The sequence below is a fragment of the Lynx rufus genome, unplaced genomic scaffold, assembly GCF_022079265.1.
Source record: "Lynx rufus isolate CCGP_SWC_20201006 ecotype Redwood Valley unplaced genomic scaffold, mLynRuf1.p SCAF_9, whole genome shotgun sequence".
In the NCBI taxonomy this organism is placed as follows: Eukaryota; Metazoa; Chordata; class Mammalia; order Carnivora; family Felidae; genus Lynx; species Lynx rufus.
In genome coordinates, this window is record NW_025814897.1 from 16,745,811 (window position 1) to 16,768,238 (window position 22,428).

A 22,428-nucleotide genomic window follows, 5' to 3' on the forward strand; every position below is an offset into this window, starting at 1 on the left:
CCCCTCAAAGAGAGCCAACCTAACAACCCACAAGGAACATGGAGGGCTCGGCTTCTGTCTAACGCGCAGACTCCTCCCCAGACCCCGCCCCTTCCTTTCCCGGATTCTCCAGCAGAGGGCGCAGGCGCAAAGGTTCTGTCTGGGCCCGCCCCCGGGGGCAGGGGAGGGGTAGGCGGCGCGGAAACTTGGCCTCGGCTTTCCGGGAGCTGTGGCTCGGGAGGGGGTGGCGCAGGAAGGGTCGCTACCCAGTCGGGACCGGGCCGCCGGCTTCCCGGAGCGCCGTGCGCTCCTCCCGTCCCCGGGCTTGCGCTCTCGGAAGGGGCGCGCCCGCGCGAACCTCGCTCCCGTCACCGCCCACTCCCCCTCCCCGCGGCCGCCCCTCCCTCCGCCCGGACAGCCGGCGGCGGCTGCGGCGGCGGCGGCCGGGAGAGGCCCCTCCTTCACGCCCTCCTTCTTTCCCTCGCTCGCAGCGGAGCGGAGCCGGCGGACGCGGCTGGGCCCCCAACCCTCCCCGGGCCATGGCCGGCAACGTGAAAAAGAGCTCTGGGGCCGGGGGCGGCGGCAGCTCCGGGGGCTCGGGCTCGGGCGGCCTGATCGGGCTCATGAAGGACGCCTTCCAGCCGCACCACCACCACCACCACCACCTCAGCCCCCACCCGCCCGGCACCGTAGACAAGAAGATGGTGGAGAAGTGCTGGAAGCTCATGGACAAGGTGAAAGGCCTGCCCAGGACCCGCGGGAGCAGGGGTGGGCGTGGGCGGAGGGGGCAGAGGGAGGGGAAGGAAGGGACAGAGGAAGCTGGGGGAGGGGACGGGTCATGCGGGGCTGGGGAGGCAAGGAGCTGGGGTGACCCAGCCGAAGGGTGGGGGACGCGGGGGTGAGGAAGAGACCGGGAAGGTGGGGGTCGGCGGTGGGGGAAGGGCTGCGGTTGGGAGTTGGGGAACGTTGAGATAGTGTTTGGGGGTGGCGAGACAAAGATGGGGTGGGGGCTGGGGTGAAGGTTAACTGGGAAGCCACCAGGGCGGAAGTATAATGGGGGGGGGTGCAGAGTTTGGGGCTCTGCAGGGTCTGGGGATGTGGGTCACGGAATTGGCCCCAGGAGGTAGGAGGGAGGGGGAGGGCGAAGAAGAGCGTGCAATTTACCGGCTGGGGCTGTTAGCTGGATGAGCAGTCGAGCTCTGAGTCGGGAATTAACGTTTATGGGCTCTGGTTGAGAGACCTGGGGTGAGGACAACTCCGTAGGCAAACTGCGCTCGGGGAGAGCCCGTAGTTTTTTTCTCATTAAGATATTAACACCAAGGTAAAAGAAATCAGGATGTTTAAATGGCCAAGGAAGGAACTTTCCTCCACCTCTAGCGCTGGGGCAAATTTTTATTCTCCAAAACATTGGATGTGATCCATTGCTGGTGCCGAGATTAAACCACAAGTTCTGGTTAGAAACATTATCTTCTGAAAGATGTATTAACTGAGCGTGCTAAGCAGCAGATTCTGACTTCTTCCAGATTCTGACTGCTTCCAGAACTTCCTCCTCATGCTGCTTTTAGCTGGGTTCTACTTTTTTCGTGGCCGACCTGACTCCTTGTTACAGGACCTGACTTTTAAGCTTGTTCAATGAGCTTCTTTGCTTACCTTTTTTAAAGCAAGTTTGAAAAATATCGCTTTTATATTTAGCCATTAAGTGTGGCATTTGGGAGAAGTTCACCTCATTATAGTGTCTATAGTATAGTAGTCCAGAGTCCTCAAAAGTGTTTAAGCATTTTGAGAGCACCCAATATAGTGTTTTCTTAGTTCATTAATGGACATTAATTAATAACTTATTTTTGGAAAATTTCATATTGTCAGTGAAAAGTAACTGGAAGTATCTGGCATATTGTAAGAGAATGGTGTTATTTCCTCCAGAGGAAAATTGGTTTTCTCTGGTTCCTCTCTAGGTCTAGGTTCCTCTTCTGTAAAGTTCTTCATGGATTGTTTTGGACTAAAACAGCTAATAAGAATGATTATGAAACACTTGGCAAATATAAACGTGCTGTATAAATGCTTAATAAGTCCCGTGCGTGCATTAACACTCCTGAAGTGCATACAAGTGGTTTCAGAGCCACTTTTTCAGGGCTGGTGTTTCTCATGTTAAATAATTGCTATTGTAGTTAATGATACAAGTTTTTTCATATTTATTATGTTGGTGGTGTAGTTTTAATTTCATTATTTAGAAATTGTAATAAAACCATTATAGAAAGTTAGGCATGTAAAGGAAACTTTAAATTCATTGACACCTTTAAAAACGTTTTTTTTTCTTAAGTGTTCACTTATTTTTGAGAGAGACAGAATGCAAGTGGGAGAGGGGCAGAGAGCAAGGGAGACAGAATCTGAAGCAGGCTGCAGGCTCTGAGCTGTCAGCACAGAGCCCTATGCGGGGCACGAACTCAAACCACAAGATCTTGAGATCGGGACCTGAGCCGAAGTCGGTAGTTGGACCCTCAACCGACTGAGCCACCCAGGTGCCCCTCATTGACACCTTTTTAAAAAAATACCAAATGTTTTCAAGATCTGAAGTTTGTAGGTTTGCATTTTAGGGATTTACAGCTGAGGACTGAAAAGGTTCCCCTGGATTTAAAAAAAAAATTGTATGTTTAATTAGTTTCTCGTGTAAGATACGTGTATGCAATATACCCAAACTTGTATGGATTAGAGACCTTTCCTTAAAAATAATAAACTTTTCCTCAAACTTTTGAATCTCTATAAGGTAGTTCAAATAAGATCCTTTTTAAGCTTTTTTCCTTCATTTCTTTAAAGTATGTGTATAACGATGTGATTTTTTTCTGCAGAATGTTTAGTTGTATGGGGAAAATAGGACTCGTTTTGAGTGCTTTTCAGGTTTTGATAGCTTCAAGGGAAGTAGGTGCCCAGCTTTTCCTTTCTAGTGTTGGGAGAGAGGGATGTTTTATTCTTGTGTTGCTTGTCTTAGAAGGTGATTTTTAGTAATGTCTGTGCCCCGTATCACAAATTACTAGTCTTGTTTCTGGTGTATTCGGCCGATAGGTTCATATTGCTCTCCAGATTTCCTGAGTACTTTCATAAGTATTGGATTGAACTGATTCTTTTATGCTTGCATATTTTTTCCACGTTGTTATTTGTTAGAGTCTTAAATAAATGTCACTAACCCTTCTTCATGTGGTATGATGTAAGTGGTAAAGAACTTACTGTCAAATCCACAATTGCCCCACACATTTATTGAATTCGGTTCTGAGTCTCTCTCTCATACCTGTTCTATCCTTGTTGTTGAAGCTAGGTGAATATTATTCTAGCTTATCAATGATCAGTGTCTTGACTTCGTGCTGGGAACTGTTAGTCTCTTCCCCTCCCCCAGTATTGAATGTGTGCAGATGGAGAAGTTGGCGTAAGTCGTGGGTTCTGGTCAACATAGGCCCAATTTACTAATCCATTGTGGAACTTAAACTCATTGTCGGAAAAATCCTTGTGCTGGGACACTTGTTATTAAACAAAAAACATGGTCAACCTCTATTTTGCCAGCTGAGTATATTGTAATAAATACTTGTGTAAATACTTGTGTGTGAAGAAAGTGGCTGGGAAGAGAGGATTGGGTAGGGGAGTGGAGAGAAAAATCCTATAAATTGCCTTAAATGTAAACTTAGAAGTAGTAAGGTATCTAGTGAGACTCAAAATTCCATTATGAAGTAGAGCAGGAGTTGGCAATCTGTTTTTGTCAAGGGACAGTAAATATTTTAGGCTTTGCTGGACACATACTTAGTCTTGTATTCTTTGTTACTGTTTCACAACTCTTTAAAAAAGTAAAAGCCATTCCTAGCTTGCAGGTGGACAAAAAGAAAGGGCTGGAGGTTGTAGTTTGCCTGCCCCTGAAGCAGAGCAACATACTGGCTTTATTTTAGGTCTATGTTATGTTTTTATTTCGAATTAGCTTATATCATTAAAACATTAAGGTGTTGATTTTTTTTAATGAGATATAATTTGTAAGAGAATTTATAGTTCCCTTATGATTTTAAGGGAAAAAGCTTCCCTTTAAGGCATGAGTTTTAAAAAAGTATTTTCAAAAGGTGATCCTTCTGCTACCTGCCTTCTTCTGTTTGTCCCACCACCCCCCCAAAAATACCTTGAGTAACTTCCTGTATTTGGGAAGTAAGATGCACTAATTAGAATTTATGATTCAGTGTATTTCATTGGGCTACATCCTCCTTTCCTTCCTTCTTTCTTCCTTCCTTCCTTTGCACGCTGAGTCCCAGGCATACTGCTAGGTGTAAATTCTTACACTCCAGATTACATTACAGTGATGAGTGACTACATAAGTATGTAAACAGTGATAGGAGATCTCTTAAGTTTAAACTTATTTTTTCTGTACATATTCTTTACTCATCTTAACCTCTTGAGATTGTAAATTCCGTGAGGACAGCACAGCGACTATAATCTGCTTATCTCCTGCAGTGTCCGGTCATGAGGACTTATACAATAGTAAGAGCTTTGTAAATATTTAAATTGCTTTGTGTGTTCTGAAGGAATAACTGAAAAGAAAACGTGTGGGGGTGGGAATAAATTTTAATTACATTAAACTTATTTCTTGCAGTAGCCCTTTGGCGGTATCATCTCTTTTATAGATGGAGACACTTGGGCTCAGAGATGTTATGTAATTTAATTTAGTTAATGGTGGAGCCTGACTTGGAATCCAGGATAACCCACCTCCTTAGGCTTGGTTATTTCCTCCATACAGTACCTTCTCAGGTGTACCACAAAGCGTCAGTAACAGAAACCATTCAGCAAGTGACCTGTGTGGTTACAATAGTCCTCACGCACACACGTTCATTAACGCACCCAAGCAAAGTAGACATTCTCTTGAATAATAAGGTAGCATTTAATAGCATCCAGTGAAATGTCTGTTATCTGCTTTCAAGTTCAGTGTTTGCATTTCTTCAAATTAATGTCTACTGGTTACTTTGCATGGTGGTCACAGAGGCTTGTACACTTCATTTTCCTCTTCTACTTAATTTGTGTTCTCTGCGGTAGTATTTATCACTTTTTCATCCGTTTCTCCCTTCGCTAGAGCTCTTCAGGACCCAGGCTCTGTCTTAGTATCAGTTCCTGGGCCTAACATGTGGTACTTGCTGAATGAAGTGCAAACATTTAACAAAATAAAATGAGATCAAAACATAGTCCCTCCTCATTTTTTGTATGATTAATTGGGGGGAATCAGGTAGGGAATTCCCCCCCCCCTTTTTTTAAATGTCTGTTTATTTTGAGAGAGAGAAAGCAGAAGTGGGGAAGGGCAGAGGGAGAGAGAGAATCCCAAGCAGGCTCTGTGGTGTCAGTGAGGAGCCAGACTCGGGGCTCCATGTCACAAAGTGTGAGATCGTGACCTGAGCTGAGATCAAGAGTTGGAAGTTTAACTGACTGAGCTACCTAGGAGCCCTAGGAATCTTCTTGAGTGCTGAATCAAAGTATCATTTACTTAAAGTAGTTTTACCTTTTTCGATTGCAAAGGTAATATACAGTCATTGTAAAACATGATTGTGTTGTTTTTATGCTATTAACTCCCCAAAAAGATGTAAAATTCTTCATAATTTCTTATGAAATGAGCTCACTTGAGCATTTCATGTGATTCATGGTAGAAATTTTGAAAGGTATATAGAATAAAAGTGGGGGTGGGCCAGGGGAGAAGAGAATTTGTTCTGTTCATTTTGTAGCTTTGGCTAAAGTTTTTGGTAATTCTTGCTATAGTAAACCTTGTTTTTTTTGTTTTTTTTTGTTTTTTTTTTTTTAAACATACAGTGTAGACTTGGCTTCAGGAGTAGAACCCAGTGATGTACCAGTTACATATAACGACCAGTGCTCATCCTGAAAAGTGCCCTCCTTCATGCCCATCACCCATTGACCCCGCCCCCATCAACCCTCAGTTTGTTCTCTGCATTTAAGAGTCTCTTATGGTATGCCTCCCTCTCTGTTTTTATCTTATTTTTCCTTCCCTTCCTTTCTGATCATCTGTTCAGTTTCTCCGATTCCACATGTGAGTGAAATCATGTGATAATTTGTCTTTCTCTGACTTATTTCGCTTAGCATAATACCCTCTAGTTCCATCTGTGTTGTTGCTCATGGCAAGATTTCATTCTTTTTCACCGTCGGGTAGTATTCCATTGTGTTTATATTACATACCACATCTTCTTAATCTGTTCATCAGTTGATGGACATTTGGGCTCTTTCCATAATTTGGCTATTGTTGATAGCTCTGCTATAAACATTGGGGTACATGTGCCCCTTCGAATCAGCATTGTTGTATCCTTTGGCTAAATTCCTAGTAGTACGATTGCTGGGTCGAAGATAGTTCTATTTTTAATTTTTGAGGAACCTCCGCACTGTTTTCCAGAGTGGCCGCACCAGTTTGCATCCCCACCAGTAGTGCAGTAGGGTTCCCTTTGCTCCACAACAGCTGTTGTTTTCTGAGTTGTTAATTTTTGCCATTCTGACCGGTATGAGGTGGTATCTCATTTTGGTTTTGGTTTGTATTTCCCTGATGGCATGTTGAGTATCTTTTCATGTGTTCTGTTTGCCATCTGGATGTCTTTGGAAAAGTGTTCGTGTCTTCCGCCCAGTTCTTCACTGGATTATTTGATTTTCGGTAGTAAACCTGTTTTTAGTATATTGTTGGTATGTTTTTAGTATACATACACTAAACCTGATATGGGCATGGCAACCATGGGCAAATTGATCTATTCCTCTTTCATTGGAGTTTATGTTATATTCAAACATAACATAATAACGTTTATGACATGAAAAAAACCCCATTTCCCTAATGATTAACCTAGATCATTAAAAGAAAAACAAATTAAGTATTAGTTTGGAAGCTAAGCCTAAGCTTCAATCACATTTTTTAATGAAGCTGTTAATTCTGATCTACCTTAGGTTTGTTGAAAGTAGGGGGATTATGACAAGCAAGTCATTGTGAAATGTTTTCATGATTAGCACATTTTGTGCTGGAAGGAAATAGGTGGGAGTAGTCAACCAGGAGCACTGGAAGCCAGCCTCAGCTCTGTCCCCACAATGTTCCTTCCTGCAGCAGCTTCCAAAAGGAGGAGGGGAAAAGGGTGCGAATTTCAAGCCCTGGGAAGATTTGGTGCTACTCTCATAGATGCTCCCGCGATTCCTTCAGAAGAAATCCACAGATGACTCTGGGTCTCCTGTCTGCAGCTTTTGGGATGGATGATGAGTCTTTCTTAGCAGACTCTGCTTCCTAGGCACCCTGTCAGAACCATCTCTGGTCACTGCCTTTCCTCTGGCTCTGGGATCAGCCATGAGGAAGTCTTAAAATGAGACCAGCTTATTGGTAGTTCAGTGAATGGGATGGGATCCTAATTCCTGCCTCTTCCTTTCTTAGACCTACTTTGCATAGGTGTAACACTCTTTGTGAAAAACAGTTTAATGCAGAACAAAATGTCTCCCTTTACTCTCATACCTTCAAGTGACTACCTCTCCAGAGGTACCTGGCATCTATAGCTTACAGTCCGTCCTTATCCATTTCCCTAAGTGGCTCTGAGAAGGTTGGATGGACACCTTTTGCCCTTGAAAGGTTTATCAACTTGAGCAAGTTACTGACTTCTTAGCATTTACTCCCTAAGACTGATAGCTGAGTTCTAATCATTCCTTATATTGTAGATCAGTTTGCAGTTTCACATCTGATACATCAAAAAGCTCAAAACAGTGTGTTTTAGGAGAATGAAACTGAGATTCAGAGAGATTAAATAACCTAAGTCACCCACCCACCTAATACTTTTGTTTTTTTCTGTGGATCTTGAACTGGTATTCAGATTCTTTTAAGTGATTCTTATAAACAAGTGCTTCTCATACTTTAACATGAATTTAGACCATCTGGGGATCTTGTTAAAAATGTAGAGGCTGGGGCGCCTGGGTGGCGCAGTCGGTTAAGCGTCCGACTTCAGCCAGGTCACGATCTCGCGGTCCGTGAGTTCGAGCCCCGCATCAGGCTCTGGGCTGATGGCTCGGAGCCTGGAGCCTGTTTCCGATTCTGTGTCTCCCTCTCTCTCTGCCCCTCCCCCGTTCATGCTCTGTCTCTCTCTGTCCCAAAAATAAATAAAAACGTTGAAAAAAAAATTTTTTTAAAATGTAGAGGCTGAATAGATCTGGGGTGGGGCCCACGATTCTGTAGTCCTGACCAGCTCTCAGGTGATGTCCATGCAGTTGGCAAAGGGACCGTGCTTGAAGTACTAAACCTCCATACCACAGTTGCTTTTATTTTAGGTAAGCTTGCTGGATTTTTTTTTTTTTTTTGGAAGAAATGGCAATAGGATATCTTGTTTATGTTGAAGATTTTAATTATTATGTTCTTAAATTTCAAAAGTAATTTATATTCAGAATTAAACATTTTTAAACCAAAGTGGGATTCTTTTTAATTAAAAGAATATTTTTTAAGTTTATTTATTTTGAGACAGAGAGAGAGGAAGGGGATCAGAGAGAGAGGAAGAGAGAGAATCCCAAGCAGGCTCTGTGCTGTCAGTGCAGATCCCGACTCAGATCTTGATCTCATGAACTGTGAGATCATGACCTAAGCCAAAACCGAGTCGGTTGCTTAACTGACTGAGCCACCCACGTACCTCCAAAGTGGGACTTTAAACAAAAATGGTTCTAGAATTTTTTTTTTATTTGCTAAATTGTGGAGATTTTCCATGTTAATACCACATATAGGTCTTCCTGAATTTTAAGGATTGTATAAGATTTCATAATTAAATATGTTTACTGAATTCATATTAACAATCTTTTTGTTTTATTATTTCTTTAGAGAGCGTGCAGGGGAGGCACAGAGAGAGAGGAAAGAGAATCTTAAACAGGTTCCATGCTCAGTATCGAGCCCCTATGTGGGGCTCAGTCTCACGACTGTGAGATCATGACTTGAGCTGAAATCAAGAGTCAGATGCTTAACTGACTGTGCCACCCAGGCACAGTATTGATAATCTTCTAGGTTATTTCTGATTTTAAGTATTAGAAACTGTGCTGTAGTGACTATCCATTTTGTGGTTTCTGAATATTTCTTTAGAATAAACTCCCAGAAATGAAATGTGCCGCGTCAATGGACTCGCACGTCAAAGTTTTAAAAATATATATGTGAGCACATTACCCCCCAAAAAGTTTGCCTCTGACCACAATCTTTGTCTAGTTTGTTGATTTAAATGATTCCTGGGCACCTGGGTGGCTCAGTCGGGTAAGCGTCTGACTCTTGGTTTCGACTCAGGTCATGATCTCATGGTTCAGGGACTCTGATAGCGTGGAGCCTGCTTGGGGTTCTCTTTCTCCCTCTCTCTGCCCTCCCCTGCTTGCTCTCTCTCTTTCTCTCTCAAAATAAATAAACATTAAAAAATATATATGATTCCTTGTTACCTTGGGCAAACCATGACTTAGTCCCTGAGGACACGAGAAAGGGGACTGGGAATGGGGAGGGCTTTAGAGCAAATGGGTGCCTCTGCGATATCCAGAGCCACAGTTACATCTCAATTGGGCCTGACATCCAAAAGTGATGCTAAAATCGTCTAATTTCTAGCTCATGCTGAGTATTTGGTTTGAAGTTGCACCAGTAAGTCCGGATAGAGATTTTTTTTTCCTTTTAAAAATAGGATATGTGTATAAAAACTGCATTTTAAACTATCAGCACATGTAGTTTCTTTAATATCGTACATTGTGTTGGATGTATTTTTTTTGTGTGTGCAGTTAATGTGATAAATGGAAGTAATGAGATTGGTAATTAGTTATAAGTGGCATAGTGTCTTTAATAAATAGTGTTGGGTGGTATTTGAGAAGTGTTAGGTAGTAATTACAGTTCAAATCCCTGAATGGAGTTTTGATAAATCAATAATGGAGAATAGTAATTAGAAGTAAAAGGCTTTTTTCTTGGGGCCGTTATCTAGTGATATGTTTCTTAAAAAAAAAAGTATAGGTTTCTGATTTCTCTTTAAAAAATATTTAAAAGCTTCACTGTACATTTATACTTGTAAAACTTAAATCTCTTCAAGTTTCTGTGTTGATGAGTTTCTAAAACTTGAAGCTTTAAGAAAATGTTAAGAAACACTTAACAAGGCTTTGGAAATTAATTGATCACTCTCATTTATAGGAGCAGAAATTCAGATCCAGAGAGGTGAATAAACTTGCCTAATGTCAACAGAGCCAGTTAATGTTGGTCATCAGACTAGAACCCAGGTTTCCAGACCTGGTGTCCTCCCTGCTATATCTACTGCTCCCTTGAGCAATATGGAGCCTTTTAAAACTGGAATCAGATTTTACATGTTTTATGTTGAATTCAACATACTGAATACTCATTTAAAAAAAAATTTTTTTAATGTTTATTTCTGAGACAGAGACAGAGCATGAGTGGGGGAGGCGCAGAGAGAGAAGGAGACAGAGAATCAGAAGCAGGTCCCAGGCTCTGAGCTGTCAGCACAGAGCCCGACTCGGGGCTCAAACTCACAGACGATGAGATCATGACCTGAGCCGAAGTCAGTTGCTCAACTGACTGAGCCACCCGGGCGCCCCTGAATACTCATTTTTAAAGTATAAAGCTTAATCACGTTAAAATATTTAAAAAAAAATTTTTTTTTTTCAACGTTTATTTTTATTTTTGGGACAGAGAGAGACAGAGCATGAACGGGGGAGGGGCAGACAGAGAGGGAGACACAGCATCGGAAACAGGCTCCAGGCTCCGAGCCATCAGCCCAGAGCCTGACGCGGGGCTCGAACTCACGGAGCGCGAGATCGTGACCTGGCTGAAGTCGGACGCTTAACCGACTGCGCCACCCAGGCGCCCCACGTTAAAATATTTTAATGTTTATTTTTGAGAGCATGAACAGGGGAAGGGCAGAGAGAGAGGGGACACAGAATCTGAAGCAGGCTCTAGGCTCTGAGCTGTCAGCACAGAGCCCGACGCGGGGCTGGAACCCACGAACTGTGAGATGACCTGAGCCGAAGTTGGACGCTTAGCCAGCTGAGCCACCCAGGCGCCCCTATCATGTTTTAACATATAAAAATGTTTGAAAAAACTTCCATGGATAAGTTGAGGTCTATAGAGATAAAAATACTTAGTCATTCATAGTCCTATATGCTTAGAGTTTTCTGCCTAATTAGAAATTCACATTCCTTAGCGTTAGAAAGGAGTCTGTATTCAGAGTAGAATTAGGTTTAGGCACTGTTCTTGGTACCTTTTTTTTTTTTAATAAATTTAGCTATTTCCAAGCATAATTTTAATCCTCTTTATTGTGACCATAGCACTTTCCAAATTTTTTTCTATTGACCATTGAGCCTTGGCAGAAGCAAAGGGAGGAGCGAGGCCAATGAGAAAGCTATTATGAATGGGCTGTATGGCAGCTGTACAAGGATGCTGTTGCTTTCCCAGAGCTAAGCACGTTTCTTTTTGGCGTTTTTTTGAGTGACGCTGTAAATGTACAGGCAGAAGTAAACAAAAGGAAGCCATTTTTGCTATTGCAAGACTTGGAAGGCAAAATAAAGTTGGCCAAATGGAGGACACACTAAGCAGGAAAATATTTTATCTTTTTAGAAATTTGGGGGGGGGAATGTTTTTTAAGCTCAGAGTGTCCATTTATGCTTTAACTATGACTGCTAATTTAAAGTTCACTAAGTAGTAAAGGCAGGTTGTTAGCTTTTGAAGTTTATTGACTATTGACTTGAATTATTCACAAAGCCTTTTTTGAACTTTTTCCCTAGGGATTATACATATTTAGGGTGTTTCTCTTTCTAGAAGATTTTAACATCAAAAGAGTAGGTCTCTATGTTTTATGTCTGCATTAGTGTTAAAAACTCAAGAGCTGGTGGTGGAATGCTGATTTCCCTGGTCATTGGAGGATTCATCTCAAAAAGATCTTGAGAAAAGCAGACATTTAATCTACAAATGATCTTTACAAGGTCACATTTGAAGGAGGGACAAATAATACTTGTGGAAGGTACATGGTACCAGCTTGAAAATGCAAGCAAATCAAATGTTTTGGAGACATTTTTTAACCCATGATATTTTAAATCTGGTATGTTATGAGAAGTGATATATTTTTCAATTAATTGTCATAAACATTTATTGATTGCATATTATAGGTTGGACATCGTATGTAAGACTAAGCAATTTTATTTTCATTTTGTTGGAAGGAAGCATGTCTTTTTTCCAGAGGTATTAGGCAAATATTGCATTTTAACCTAAATTCTGTGAAGTTAATGCATTTACTTTTCTTGTTTTTCTTTTTTTTTTACATTTATTTATTTATTTTGAGAGAGACAGAGACAGTGTGAGTGGGGGAGAGGCAGAGAGAGAGGGAGACAGAGAATCCCAAGCAGGCTGTGCACTGTCAGTGCGGAGCCCGATGTAGGGCTCGAACTCATGAAACTGAGATCATGACCTGAGCTGAAATCAAGAGTTGGACGCTTAACCGACAGAGCTAACTAGGGACCCCAGTGCCCTTATCTTTAAATAGGGAGAACATGTGGGTTGGTGTGTATCGCCCTGGATATAAATGGAAACTCTTATTGGGAGCTCGTAGGTTACGCTGTTCTTGGGTGGCCTGCTGCCTTTTCTCTATCCTTTGGTCATCAGTTAGAGAGCATGCAGGATTAGGAAGTTGGAGTGGTGTGAACCAAGATGGTAGAAATAATGGTACCAGTTTCTGGGAGTCATCAAAGGGCGATGTGTTATCTATCACTCATCTTGGGTACATGATTCCTGCCTACTCTGAAGATAAGCCTGGTCAAGTTGTATGGAAATGGGGAGGGGAACTAACATATTGAGTGCCTACTTTATTGGAAGTTATACAGGCCTTTCATAAGTGTTTATTGTGAGTAGGTATTATCTCTGTTTTTGCAGATAATTTTTTAATTTTAATTGAAAGCTTAAACATTTTTAATTTTTTAAAAATTTCATTGAAAATTTAAAAAGCCTGTATTTTAGGCTTTATTGTAATGTCACCTTGTTAATGCCCTACCTCTTCCACATCTCTCTCTTGCTCTCTCTACTTTGCTGTCTCCATTTTAGTCTCACTGATGTTTTTATTCTTCAAACAAATCTAGACCTGTTTCACTTTTGGACTTAAAGATGACCCGTCCTCTGGGCTCCTCTTCTGCTGATACTACCTGGCTAGCTCCTTTGTGTAATTTCAACTTTTAGTCCAGATTCATCTCAGAGAAGCTTTCCCTGTTCACTGGCCTGGAGGAGTTGTTCAGCATGTTCTTACTATATTACTCTAATTCTTTGCATTGAGTGTGATATTTTTCTTTATATTGAAGTATAATTGACATGGAACATTCTGTTAGTTTCAGGTGTATAACATGATTCTGTATTTGTATACATTACCGAACGATCACCACAATAAGTATAGTACCATCTGTCACCATACAGAATTACAAACTTGTCCTCACAAAAATTTTTTTCTTACAATGAGAACTTGTGCGATTTACTCTCTCAGCAACTCTCAAGTATGCAGTACAGTATTATTGACTGTAGTCCCCAAGCTGTATATTACATTCCCATGACTGAAGTTTATACTTTTTGACTCCCTTCGCTCATTTTGCTGACCTCCCAATCCCCCCTCCCCTCTGGCAACCATGAATTTTTTTCTCTGTATCTATGAGTTTCATTTGCTTGTTTTATTTTTTAGATTCTACATATAAGTGAAATCATACGGTATTTGTCTTTCTCTGCCTTATTTCACAGCAGAATACCTTCAGGGTCCATCCATGTTGTCAAAGACGGTGAGATTTTATTTTTTTTTATGGCTGAGCAGTAGTCTCTTGTGCATATATACCACATCTTTTCAAGTTCTTAGTTCAGGATTACACTTTTTATTTTACTTTTTAAACATGTTTGTTTAGTTATTTTGAGAGGGAAAGAGTGCGAGCAGAGGAGGGGCAGAGAGAGGAAGAGAGAGAGATTCCCGGTTGGCAGTGCAGAGCCTGATGCTGGGCTCAATCCCGCGACCCGTGAGATCATGACCTGAGTTTAAATCACAAGTCAGACACTTAACTGACTGAGCCACCCAGGCACCCCCTACCACGTCGTCTTTATCCATTTATCCATCAGCGGACACTTAGATTGTTTTCGTATGTCGGCTCTCGTAAATCATGCTGCAGTGAGCATAGGGGTACATGTATCTTTTCAAATTAGTTTTTTGTTGTCTTCAGATAAATATCTGGAAGTGGAATTATTGGATTCTATGGTAGTTCTATTTTTAATTAAAACAGTTTTTTTTAAGTTAGAGAGAGAGAGTGAGCGAGTGAGCAGGGAAGGGCAGAGAGAGAGGGAGAGAGGAAATCTCAAGCGGGCCTGCACTGTCAGCATGAAGCCTGATGCGGGGCTCGAACTCATGAACCGTGAGATCATGACCTGAGCCAAAACCAAGAGTCAGATGCTCAGCTGACTGAGCCACCTAAGCACACCTCTATTTTTAATTAAAAAAAAAAAAAAAAAAAAAAAAAAAAAAAATTTTTGTTAATGTTTGTTTTTGAGACAGAGAGAGAGCATGAATGGGGGAGGGGCAGAGAGACAGGGAGACACAGAATAGGAAGGAGGCTCCAGGCTCTGAGCTGTCAGCACAGAGCCTGACGCGGGGCTCGAACTCACGGACTGTGAGATCACGACCTGAGCCGAAGTCGGATGCTTAACCGACTGAGCCACCCAGGTGCCCCATATTTTTAATTTTTTAAGGAACCTCGATACTGTTTTCCATATGACTGCGCCAATTGACATTCCCACCAAGAGTGCATGAGGGTTCCCTTTTCTCTACATCCTTGTCAACACTTCTTTTTGATACTAGACATTCTGACAGGAATATGGTGGTATCTCATTGTGGGTTTGATTTGCATTTCCCTGATGATTAGTGATGTTGATCATGTGCCTGTTGGTCATCTGTATGTCTTCTGGGGAAAAGTGTCTATTGAGACTTTTGCCCACGTGAAAATCAAGAGTTTTAAAAAAGTTTTTTTGTTGAGTTATAGATGTTCTTTATGTGTTTTGCATGTTAACCCCTTACCAGATACATGATTTGCAAATATCATCTCCCATTCAGTAGGTTGCCTTTTCATTTTGTTGATGGCTTCCTTTGCTGTGCAGGAACTTTTTAGTTTGATGTTGTACCATTTATTTTTGCTTTTTTGCCCTTGCTTTTGGAGTTTGATCAAAAAAATCCTCATCAAGACCCATGTCCAGGAGCTTGCCACCTGTATTTTCTTCTGGGAGTTTTATGGTTTCAGGTCTTAGAACTTTGTATTTTTTTTACTTCTTTTTTTATAGTTTATTGCCTGATTGCTCTCTGATTCAGGCATGTTGTCTTTTCACTTCTTTATCCCAGTGCTTGGCATATATTTATTGAATACGTGCACTGAGAAAAGGCAAAACCATCAGGAACAGCCTTCAGCTTACTGCCTTCATATCTCTGAGTTTATCTCTGAACCTGTCCTCCCTGCCTTTCTTCTGTTTTAGAGGAAGGGGGTATCCTTTCTTTTAATGGTGTTTAGTGTTTCTAGCTGTGTGGTAGATCTCATTCCCTGTTGTTTGCCAGAAACCTTAGCTTTTCGTTTATCTTTTTCTCTTCTGATTCTTTCTACATATAAATCATGTCCAATTTTGTCTGAAAATAAAACCCTTTAGTTATAGACCTCTTGTAGTCTTTGTTGGGTCTTGATCTCTCAGTCTTATTGTCAGACTCTCCTACATCCCTCCATGGACTAACCTAAGGAAGCTCTGATTTTAGTTGTTTTTATTATAAATATACTGTAAAAATATATTCTGAATTATAAACAACTGACTTACAAATGAGGTTTTGGAATGTAACACTTGTAAATTGGAGACTGTTTTATTAATATGAGTTCTTGCTGTTAGCATATAGTTGTCTTCTGAGGTAGAGTTTTTTTTTTTTTCTTGGCTATGTTGTTCCCTTTTGGCTTAAACCTTTGATAGGATGAGCAGCTTCCTAAAACACTGTTAAATATTCATACATCAGATATTTATATTGATGTAGCTTGTGTTTATTTGGTAGGGTTATATGGGACTATTTTTCAAGAGCTCAGGAAATGGTGTACAGAGAATAGAACACCTACCTGGCTTTAAAAATGTATCGACTTACTCATCGTTTGAAGAGTCATTCATGATTAGTTACTAAATGGGAATTTTACAGTTATTCTAGATGGACCTCATGTTTCCACTTCTGGGGCATCTATCCTGAGGAAATAATCTAATGTACAGAAGAGTACCATGCCCAGTGATGTCCATCACAGTGATACTTGGAGCAGTAAAGACTTGAAAACAATGTAAATGTTAAAACAAATGGGGGGGGGTGATGTTTGAGATACGTTATGGTATATCCATAGAATGGAATCATTTAAACATCACAAAAAGGTTTATAATGAGCTTTTGTTGACTCAAGGAAGAAATCGGTGTTTTTAAGTGTGAAATAAAAAGCAAGATGTTATACTTCTCTCCTCCGACTGGTACACAATGTTAGGTAAGTTTCAAACCAAATATTGCTGATAATTAGAAAAACCAAAAGACCCTCAAGAGCTGTGAAGGCAGTAAGGAATTATGAGGCCAGGTTCTGGAAGATAAGGAAAGCTCTGAGAAGTTTGCCTGATGTTTGAGGCTACCTTGCCCATGAGGTCATGGCTGATTCTGGAAGTGACCATTGAAAGGCTGAGCAAACTTTTCAAGATATGGATGTCGAGGAAAAAAAATTGGAATTAGAGCCTGCCAAGGTAGAGAGCCTTGGGAAACTCTAGGTTTTGGGGTTGGGTCCCTCAGGGCCTAAATTGTAGGAGTAAGGGTGAAACAGAAGTAGACTAGTCTTTATAGGGACTAAAGTCCAGTTTTTCAATCTGTTCAATTCTGGATTACATGAAGGTGGTCTGGGATTCCTAATGTCCCCAGCCTGTTTGTCTGCCAGAAGCAAAAGTAAACCCTTTCTGAATAACATCATCCATGGCCTCAGGTTGTCTCTGTAATTCTTTTTTATAATTTTTTTGATGTTTATTCCTGAGAAAACAGAGACAGAGTGCAAGTGGGGGAAGGGCAGAGAGAGAGGGAGACACAGAATTCAAAGCAGGCTCCACGCTGTCAGCACAAAGCCCGATGCGGGGCTCGAACCCATGAACTCTGAGTTCATGACCTGAGCTGAAGTTGGATGCCCAACCGACTGAGCCACCCAGGCGCCCCTCTATAATTTTAAAAAAATGTTTATTTATTGAGAGAGAGAGAGAGTGAGCGAGTGTGCACACGAGAGGGGGAGGGGCAGAGAGTGTGGGAAAGAGAGAATCCCAAGCAGGTTCTGTACTGTCAGCGCAGAGCCCAATGCGGGGCTTGATCTCACAAACCGTGGGATCGTGACCTGAGTTGAAATTGAAATCAGGAGTTGGACACTTAACTGACTGAGTCACCCATGTGCCCCTCTATCATTTTTTGTATACAGAGTCCAACATTCAGTAAAAAATAGACGTATGAAAAGACAAAATGCAACTGGAAACCAAAAGGAAAAATTGACAATAGGAATATACCCATAGGACAAGCAGAGATATTTGAGTTATCAGTCATGAACTTAATAAGTCTGTGATTAATGTGTTAGAATAATTAAAGATAAAATTGGTACCGTTGAGATTTGAAATAATGAATTAGAAATTCTGAAACCGAAAAACACAAGAACTGATGATTAGGAACTCAGTGAATAGGTTTAATAGCATAGATACAAGTGAAGAGACAATTAGGAACGTGAAAGATAAAAAAAATTCAGACTAAAGCACTAAGAGGCAGAAGGATGGAGAAGACCGAAGAGTGTATGACAAATGGAATATGATGAAAAGGTCTTTATGTATAAGTAATTGAAGTCCCAGAAAGAGAGGAGAAAGGAAATGTCACAGTAGCAATTACAGGTGTGCCTTGTTTTATTGTGCTTTGCAGATACTTCATTTTTTTTTTTTTTTTTTTTTACAAATTGGGTTTGTGGCAACCCTTTACTCCATTATTCCAACAGCATTTGCTCACTTTGTGTCTCTGTCATATGGTAAATTCCCCCAATATTTCAGACTTTTCTTATTTACGTTTGTTACGGTGATCAGTGATCTTTGATATTCCTATTCTAGTTTTGGGGCACCACGAACCACACCCATGTGAAATGGTAAACTTTTTTTTTTTTTTTTTTAATAAGCTCTATGCCCAATGTGGGGCTTGAACTCATGACCCTAAAATCAAGAGTTGTGTGTTGTGTTGAGCCAGCCAGGCGCTCCTAAAATGGTGAACTTAATTGATAAATGTGGTATGTGTTCTGACTACTCCACTGACCAGATTCCTCCTCTCTCTCCCTCTCAAATGGCCTATTTCCTGAGATACAACAATATTGAAATTAGGTCATTTAATGACCCTGTAATGGCCTCTTAAGTGTTCGGGTAAAAGGAAGAGTGGCAGGTCTCTCACTTTAAATCAAAAACTAGAAATGATTTAGCTTAGCGAGGAAGTCATATCTAAAGCTGAGATAGGCTGAAATCTGTGCCTCTTGCACCAGTTAGCCAAGTTGAGTGCAAAGGAAAAGTTATTGAAGGAAATTAAAAGTGCTTCGTACTCCAGTGAACACACAAATGGTAAAAGCAAAACAGTCTTACTGCAGATGTGGAGAAACTTTGAGTGGTCTGGATAGAAGACCAAACCAGCCCCAACATTCCCTTCAGCCAATAAGAGGGTGGGGGAAGCTGCAGAAGAGAAGTTTGGAGCTGGCAGAGGCTGGCTCTTGAGGTTTAAGGGAAGACGCTGTCTCCATAACACAGAAATGCAAGTTGAGGCAGCAAGTGCTCGTGTAGAAAGAAGCTGCAGCGGGCCATCCAGAAGATCTAGCTTAGATAGTGAATGTGGCTGCATTAAACAAGTTTTCAGTGTAGATGAAACAGCCTTCTATCAGATGAAGATACCGGCTAGAACTTTCATCAGTAGAGAGAAATCAGTGCCTGGCTTCAAATCTTCACAGGGCAGGCCGACTCTCTTGTTGAGGGGCTAATGCGGCTGGTGACTAAGTTGAAGCCACTGCTCATTTACTACTCCAAAATCCTAGGGCCCTTAAGAATTATGCTAAATCTACTCTGCTTGTGCTCTGTGAATGGAACAACAAAGCCTTGATGATAGCACAACTGTTTACAACATGGTTTACTGAATATTTTAAGCCTACTGTTGAGACCTGCTCAGAGTGAAGAAAAAAAAACATGATTTCAGGGGCGCCTGGGTGGCTCAGTTAAGCATCCGACTTTGGCTCAGATCATGATCTCACAGTTCATGAGTTCAAGCCCCGCATCGGGCTCTGGGCTAACAGCTCAGAACCTGGAGCCTGCTTCAGGTTCCGTGTCTCCCTCTCTGTCTCTGCCCCTTCCCCACTTGGTTTTTCTCTCTCAAAAGTAAATACTAAAAAAAATTATTTCAAAATATTACTGTTCATTGACATTGCACCTGGTCACCCAGGAGGTCTGATGGAGATGTATAAGGTTAATGTTGTTTTCATGCCTGCTAACACCGCATTTAATTAACACCGATTTTCAAGTTTTACTACTCAAGAAATACATTTCATAAGTCTATAGCTGCCCCATATAGTGATTCCTCTATGGATCTGAGCAGAGTCCATTGAAAACCCCTGGAAAGGATTTACCATTCTAGATGACATTGAGAACATTCTTGATTCATGGGAAGAAGTCAAAATATCAACATTAACAGGAGTCTGGAAGAAGTTGATTGTAACCCTCATGTAGACTTTGAGGGGTTCAGGACCTCAGGGCAGGAAGTAGCTGCAGGTGTGATAGAAATAACAAGAGAACTAGTTGCAGAAGCAGACCCCAAAGATGGGACTGCATGGCTGTAATCTCAGGATCAAACTTGAATAGATGAGGAGTTACATCTTACAGAGGAGCGAAGAAACTGGTTTCTTGAGATAGAATCTCCCGGGGAAGATGCTGTGAAGACTGTTGAAATGGTAGAATGTGACATAAACTTAGTTAATAAAGCAGTGGAAGGATTTGAGAGGACTGAAAGATTTTGAAAGAATTTCTACTGTGGGCGTAATGCTATCAAAGAACATCTCATGGTACAGAGAACTCAATCATGAAAGGAAGAGTCCATCGAAGCAGCAGACTTCACTGTTGTCTTAATTTAAGAAGTTGCCATAGCCACCCAACCTTCAGCAGCCACCACCCTGGTCAGTCAGCCGTCAGCATTGAGTCAGGACCCTCCACCATCAAAAAGGTTACAACTCACTAAAAGCTTAGGGGATGGTTGGCATTTTTTAGCAATAAAGTATTTTTTAATTAAGGTATATACGTTTTTTAAGACCTAATACTATTATACTGTTAATAGACTATAGTAGAGTATAAACATGACTTTTATATGTACTGGGAATCCAGAATACTCATTTGACTCATTTTATTGAGATGGGTGCTTTATTGTGGTGGTCTGGAATCGAGCCTGCAATATCTCTGAGGTATGCTTGTATAGTTTGGATATAGGTACATTTAGACATATTTTGTGTATTTCAAATATATTCTTTGATTCTGTACATGTGTTCTTACTCTTTGTACGGTATCTCGTGAACAAGTTCTTATAAAGTGGTAGAATTTAAGTAGCTTTTGTATGTGTGTGGTTAATGCTTTTTATCCTGTTTAAAAAAGTTTTCTCTCTCATGAAGTAATGAAGATAATTTTCTTCTATTATCTTTTCAAGCTTTATAGATATGCCTTTCACATTTAGGTCTATAACCCACATAGTTCTTTGGTGTTTTGTTTTTGTTTTTCTGCTTATTTATTTATTTATTTTTGGGATAGTGTCAGGTGAGGGTTTAGTTTGATTTTATTGTTTTTCTATATGGATACCCAGTTGTCCCACTACTATTTTTGGAAAAGACCACTCCTTTGTGATAAGTGAAGGGTCTGTATACGTGTGGGTCTATTTCTAAGCTTTTCTGTTCCACTAATTTATTTGTTTTTCCCAGACACAGAAAAATCCATGTAAGTGGCCAAGTACAAAATAAGATGGTAGGAATAAATACAAATTTATCGGTCATTGTAACAAATATAAAATGTACTAAACTCACTAGTTAAAAAACAAAGATTGTTACATTGAGTTTTAAAAATACAGCTACCTGTTCTCTAAAAGAAACCTATATAAAACATCAGGACTCAGAAAAGTTGAAAGTAGAAGATGGGAAAAAGAATTATCAGGCAAAATCTGGAGGTCATTTATATGGCAAGGAATGGTGTCTCGGTTCAGCTGCATGCTTTACTGGGTTCAGGGCCGCTGTGCTCCCTCACCCCAGTGGTTGTTAAACTCCGGCCTCTGCATTACTTCCCAGGGTAGCCATGTGTTTGATTTTATATAGAGAGGGGGAGGGGCAGAGAGACAGGGAGACACAGAATCCAAAGCAGGCTCCAGGCTCCGAGCTGTCAGCACGGAGCCGAATGCGGGGCTTAAATGATGAACCGCAAGATCATGACCTGAGCCGAAGTCAGACGCTCAACTGACCGAGCCACCCAGACGCCCCTAGCCTGCTATGTAATTTCTGAACCGTTAGTCTCTTGTATGGTTTTAAGAACCCACCCTTCCAGGGGAACCACTAAAAATGGAAAATCATTGTCCATAGGCAGGGGTGTTACAGATCATCTCTTAGGGTCTTGTGCATTTTTTTTTCTATTTCTGCAATCGAACACATATTTTGTAACCTTTTTTTTTTTTTTTAACTTGAAAAAGGATATTGTCCTTAAGATCCTCCCAGTAATAGCCCTTCTTTTCCATTTGTTGCAGGTGGTGCGGTTGTGTCAGAACCCAAAGCTGGCGCTAAAGAATAGCCCACCTTATATCTTAGACCTGCTGCCAGATACCTACCAGCATCTGCGCACTGTCTTGTCAAGATATGAGGGGAAGATGGAGACCCTTGGAGAAAATGAGTATTTTAGGGTGTTCATGGAGAATTTGATGAAGAAAACTAAGCAGACCATAAGCCTCTTCAAGGAGGGGAAAGAAAGAATGTATGAGGAGAATTCTCAGCCTAGGTAATGGCAAATACCACACAAATATTTATTCAGGTCTGTGACTGAGTGGGTAACACACAGAAGTAGTTGAATTGGTTTTAACATTTATGTCAACGAGAATGCAGAGTTGACATTTGATTTAAAAGTGTGCTGTTATTATGTTTATTTTTGAGAGAAAGAGAGGGAGAGACAGTGTGAGCGGGCAAGAGGCAGAGAGAGAGGGAGACACACGATCCAAAACAGGCTCTAGACTTCCGAGCACAGAGCCCAACGTGGGGCTTGAACTCACAAACCGTGAGATTATGACCAGTTGGAAATATTAATTCATCTAGAACAAGTAATAAATGTAAACGCTACTTGAACTTTTTAGGTAGTAAATTA

At 41.0% G+C, this 22,428-nt stretch overlaps 1 protein-coding gene across 1 annotated transcript in view; it reads left to right on the forward strand.

Annotated features, from left to right (window-relative positions):
- The first annotated feature begins 222 nt into the window (after positions 1–222).
- Positions 223–22,428, forward strand: part of CBL (Cbl proto-oncogene) — an 85,350-nt gene continuing 63,144 nt past the window's right edge. Inside the window, exons 1-2 of the mRNA XM_047070437.1 lie at positions 223–713; positions 21,821–22,068. Of these exons, the coding sequence (XP_046926393.1) occupies positions 519–713; positions 21,821–22,068 (443 nt within the window). The 5' untranslated portion in view covers positions 223–518. The remainder of the gene's footprint in view (positions 714–21,820; positions 22,069–22,428) is intronic.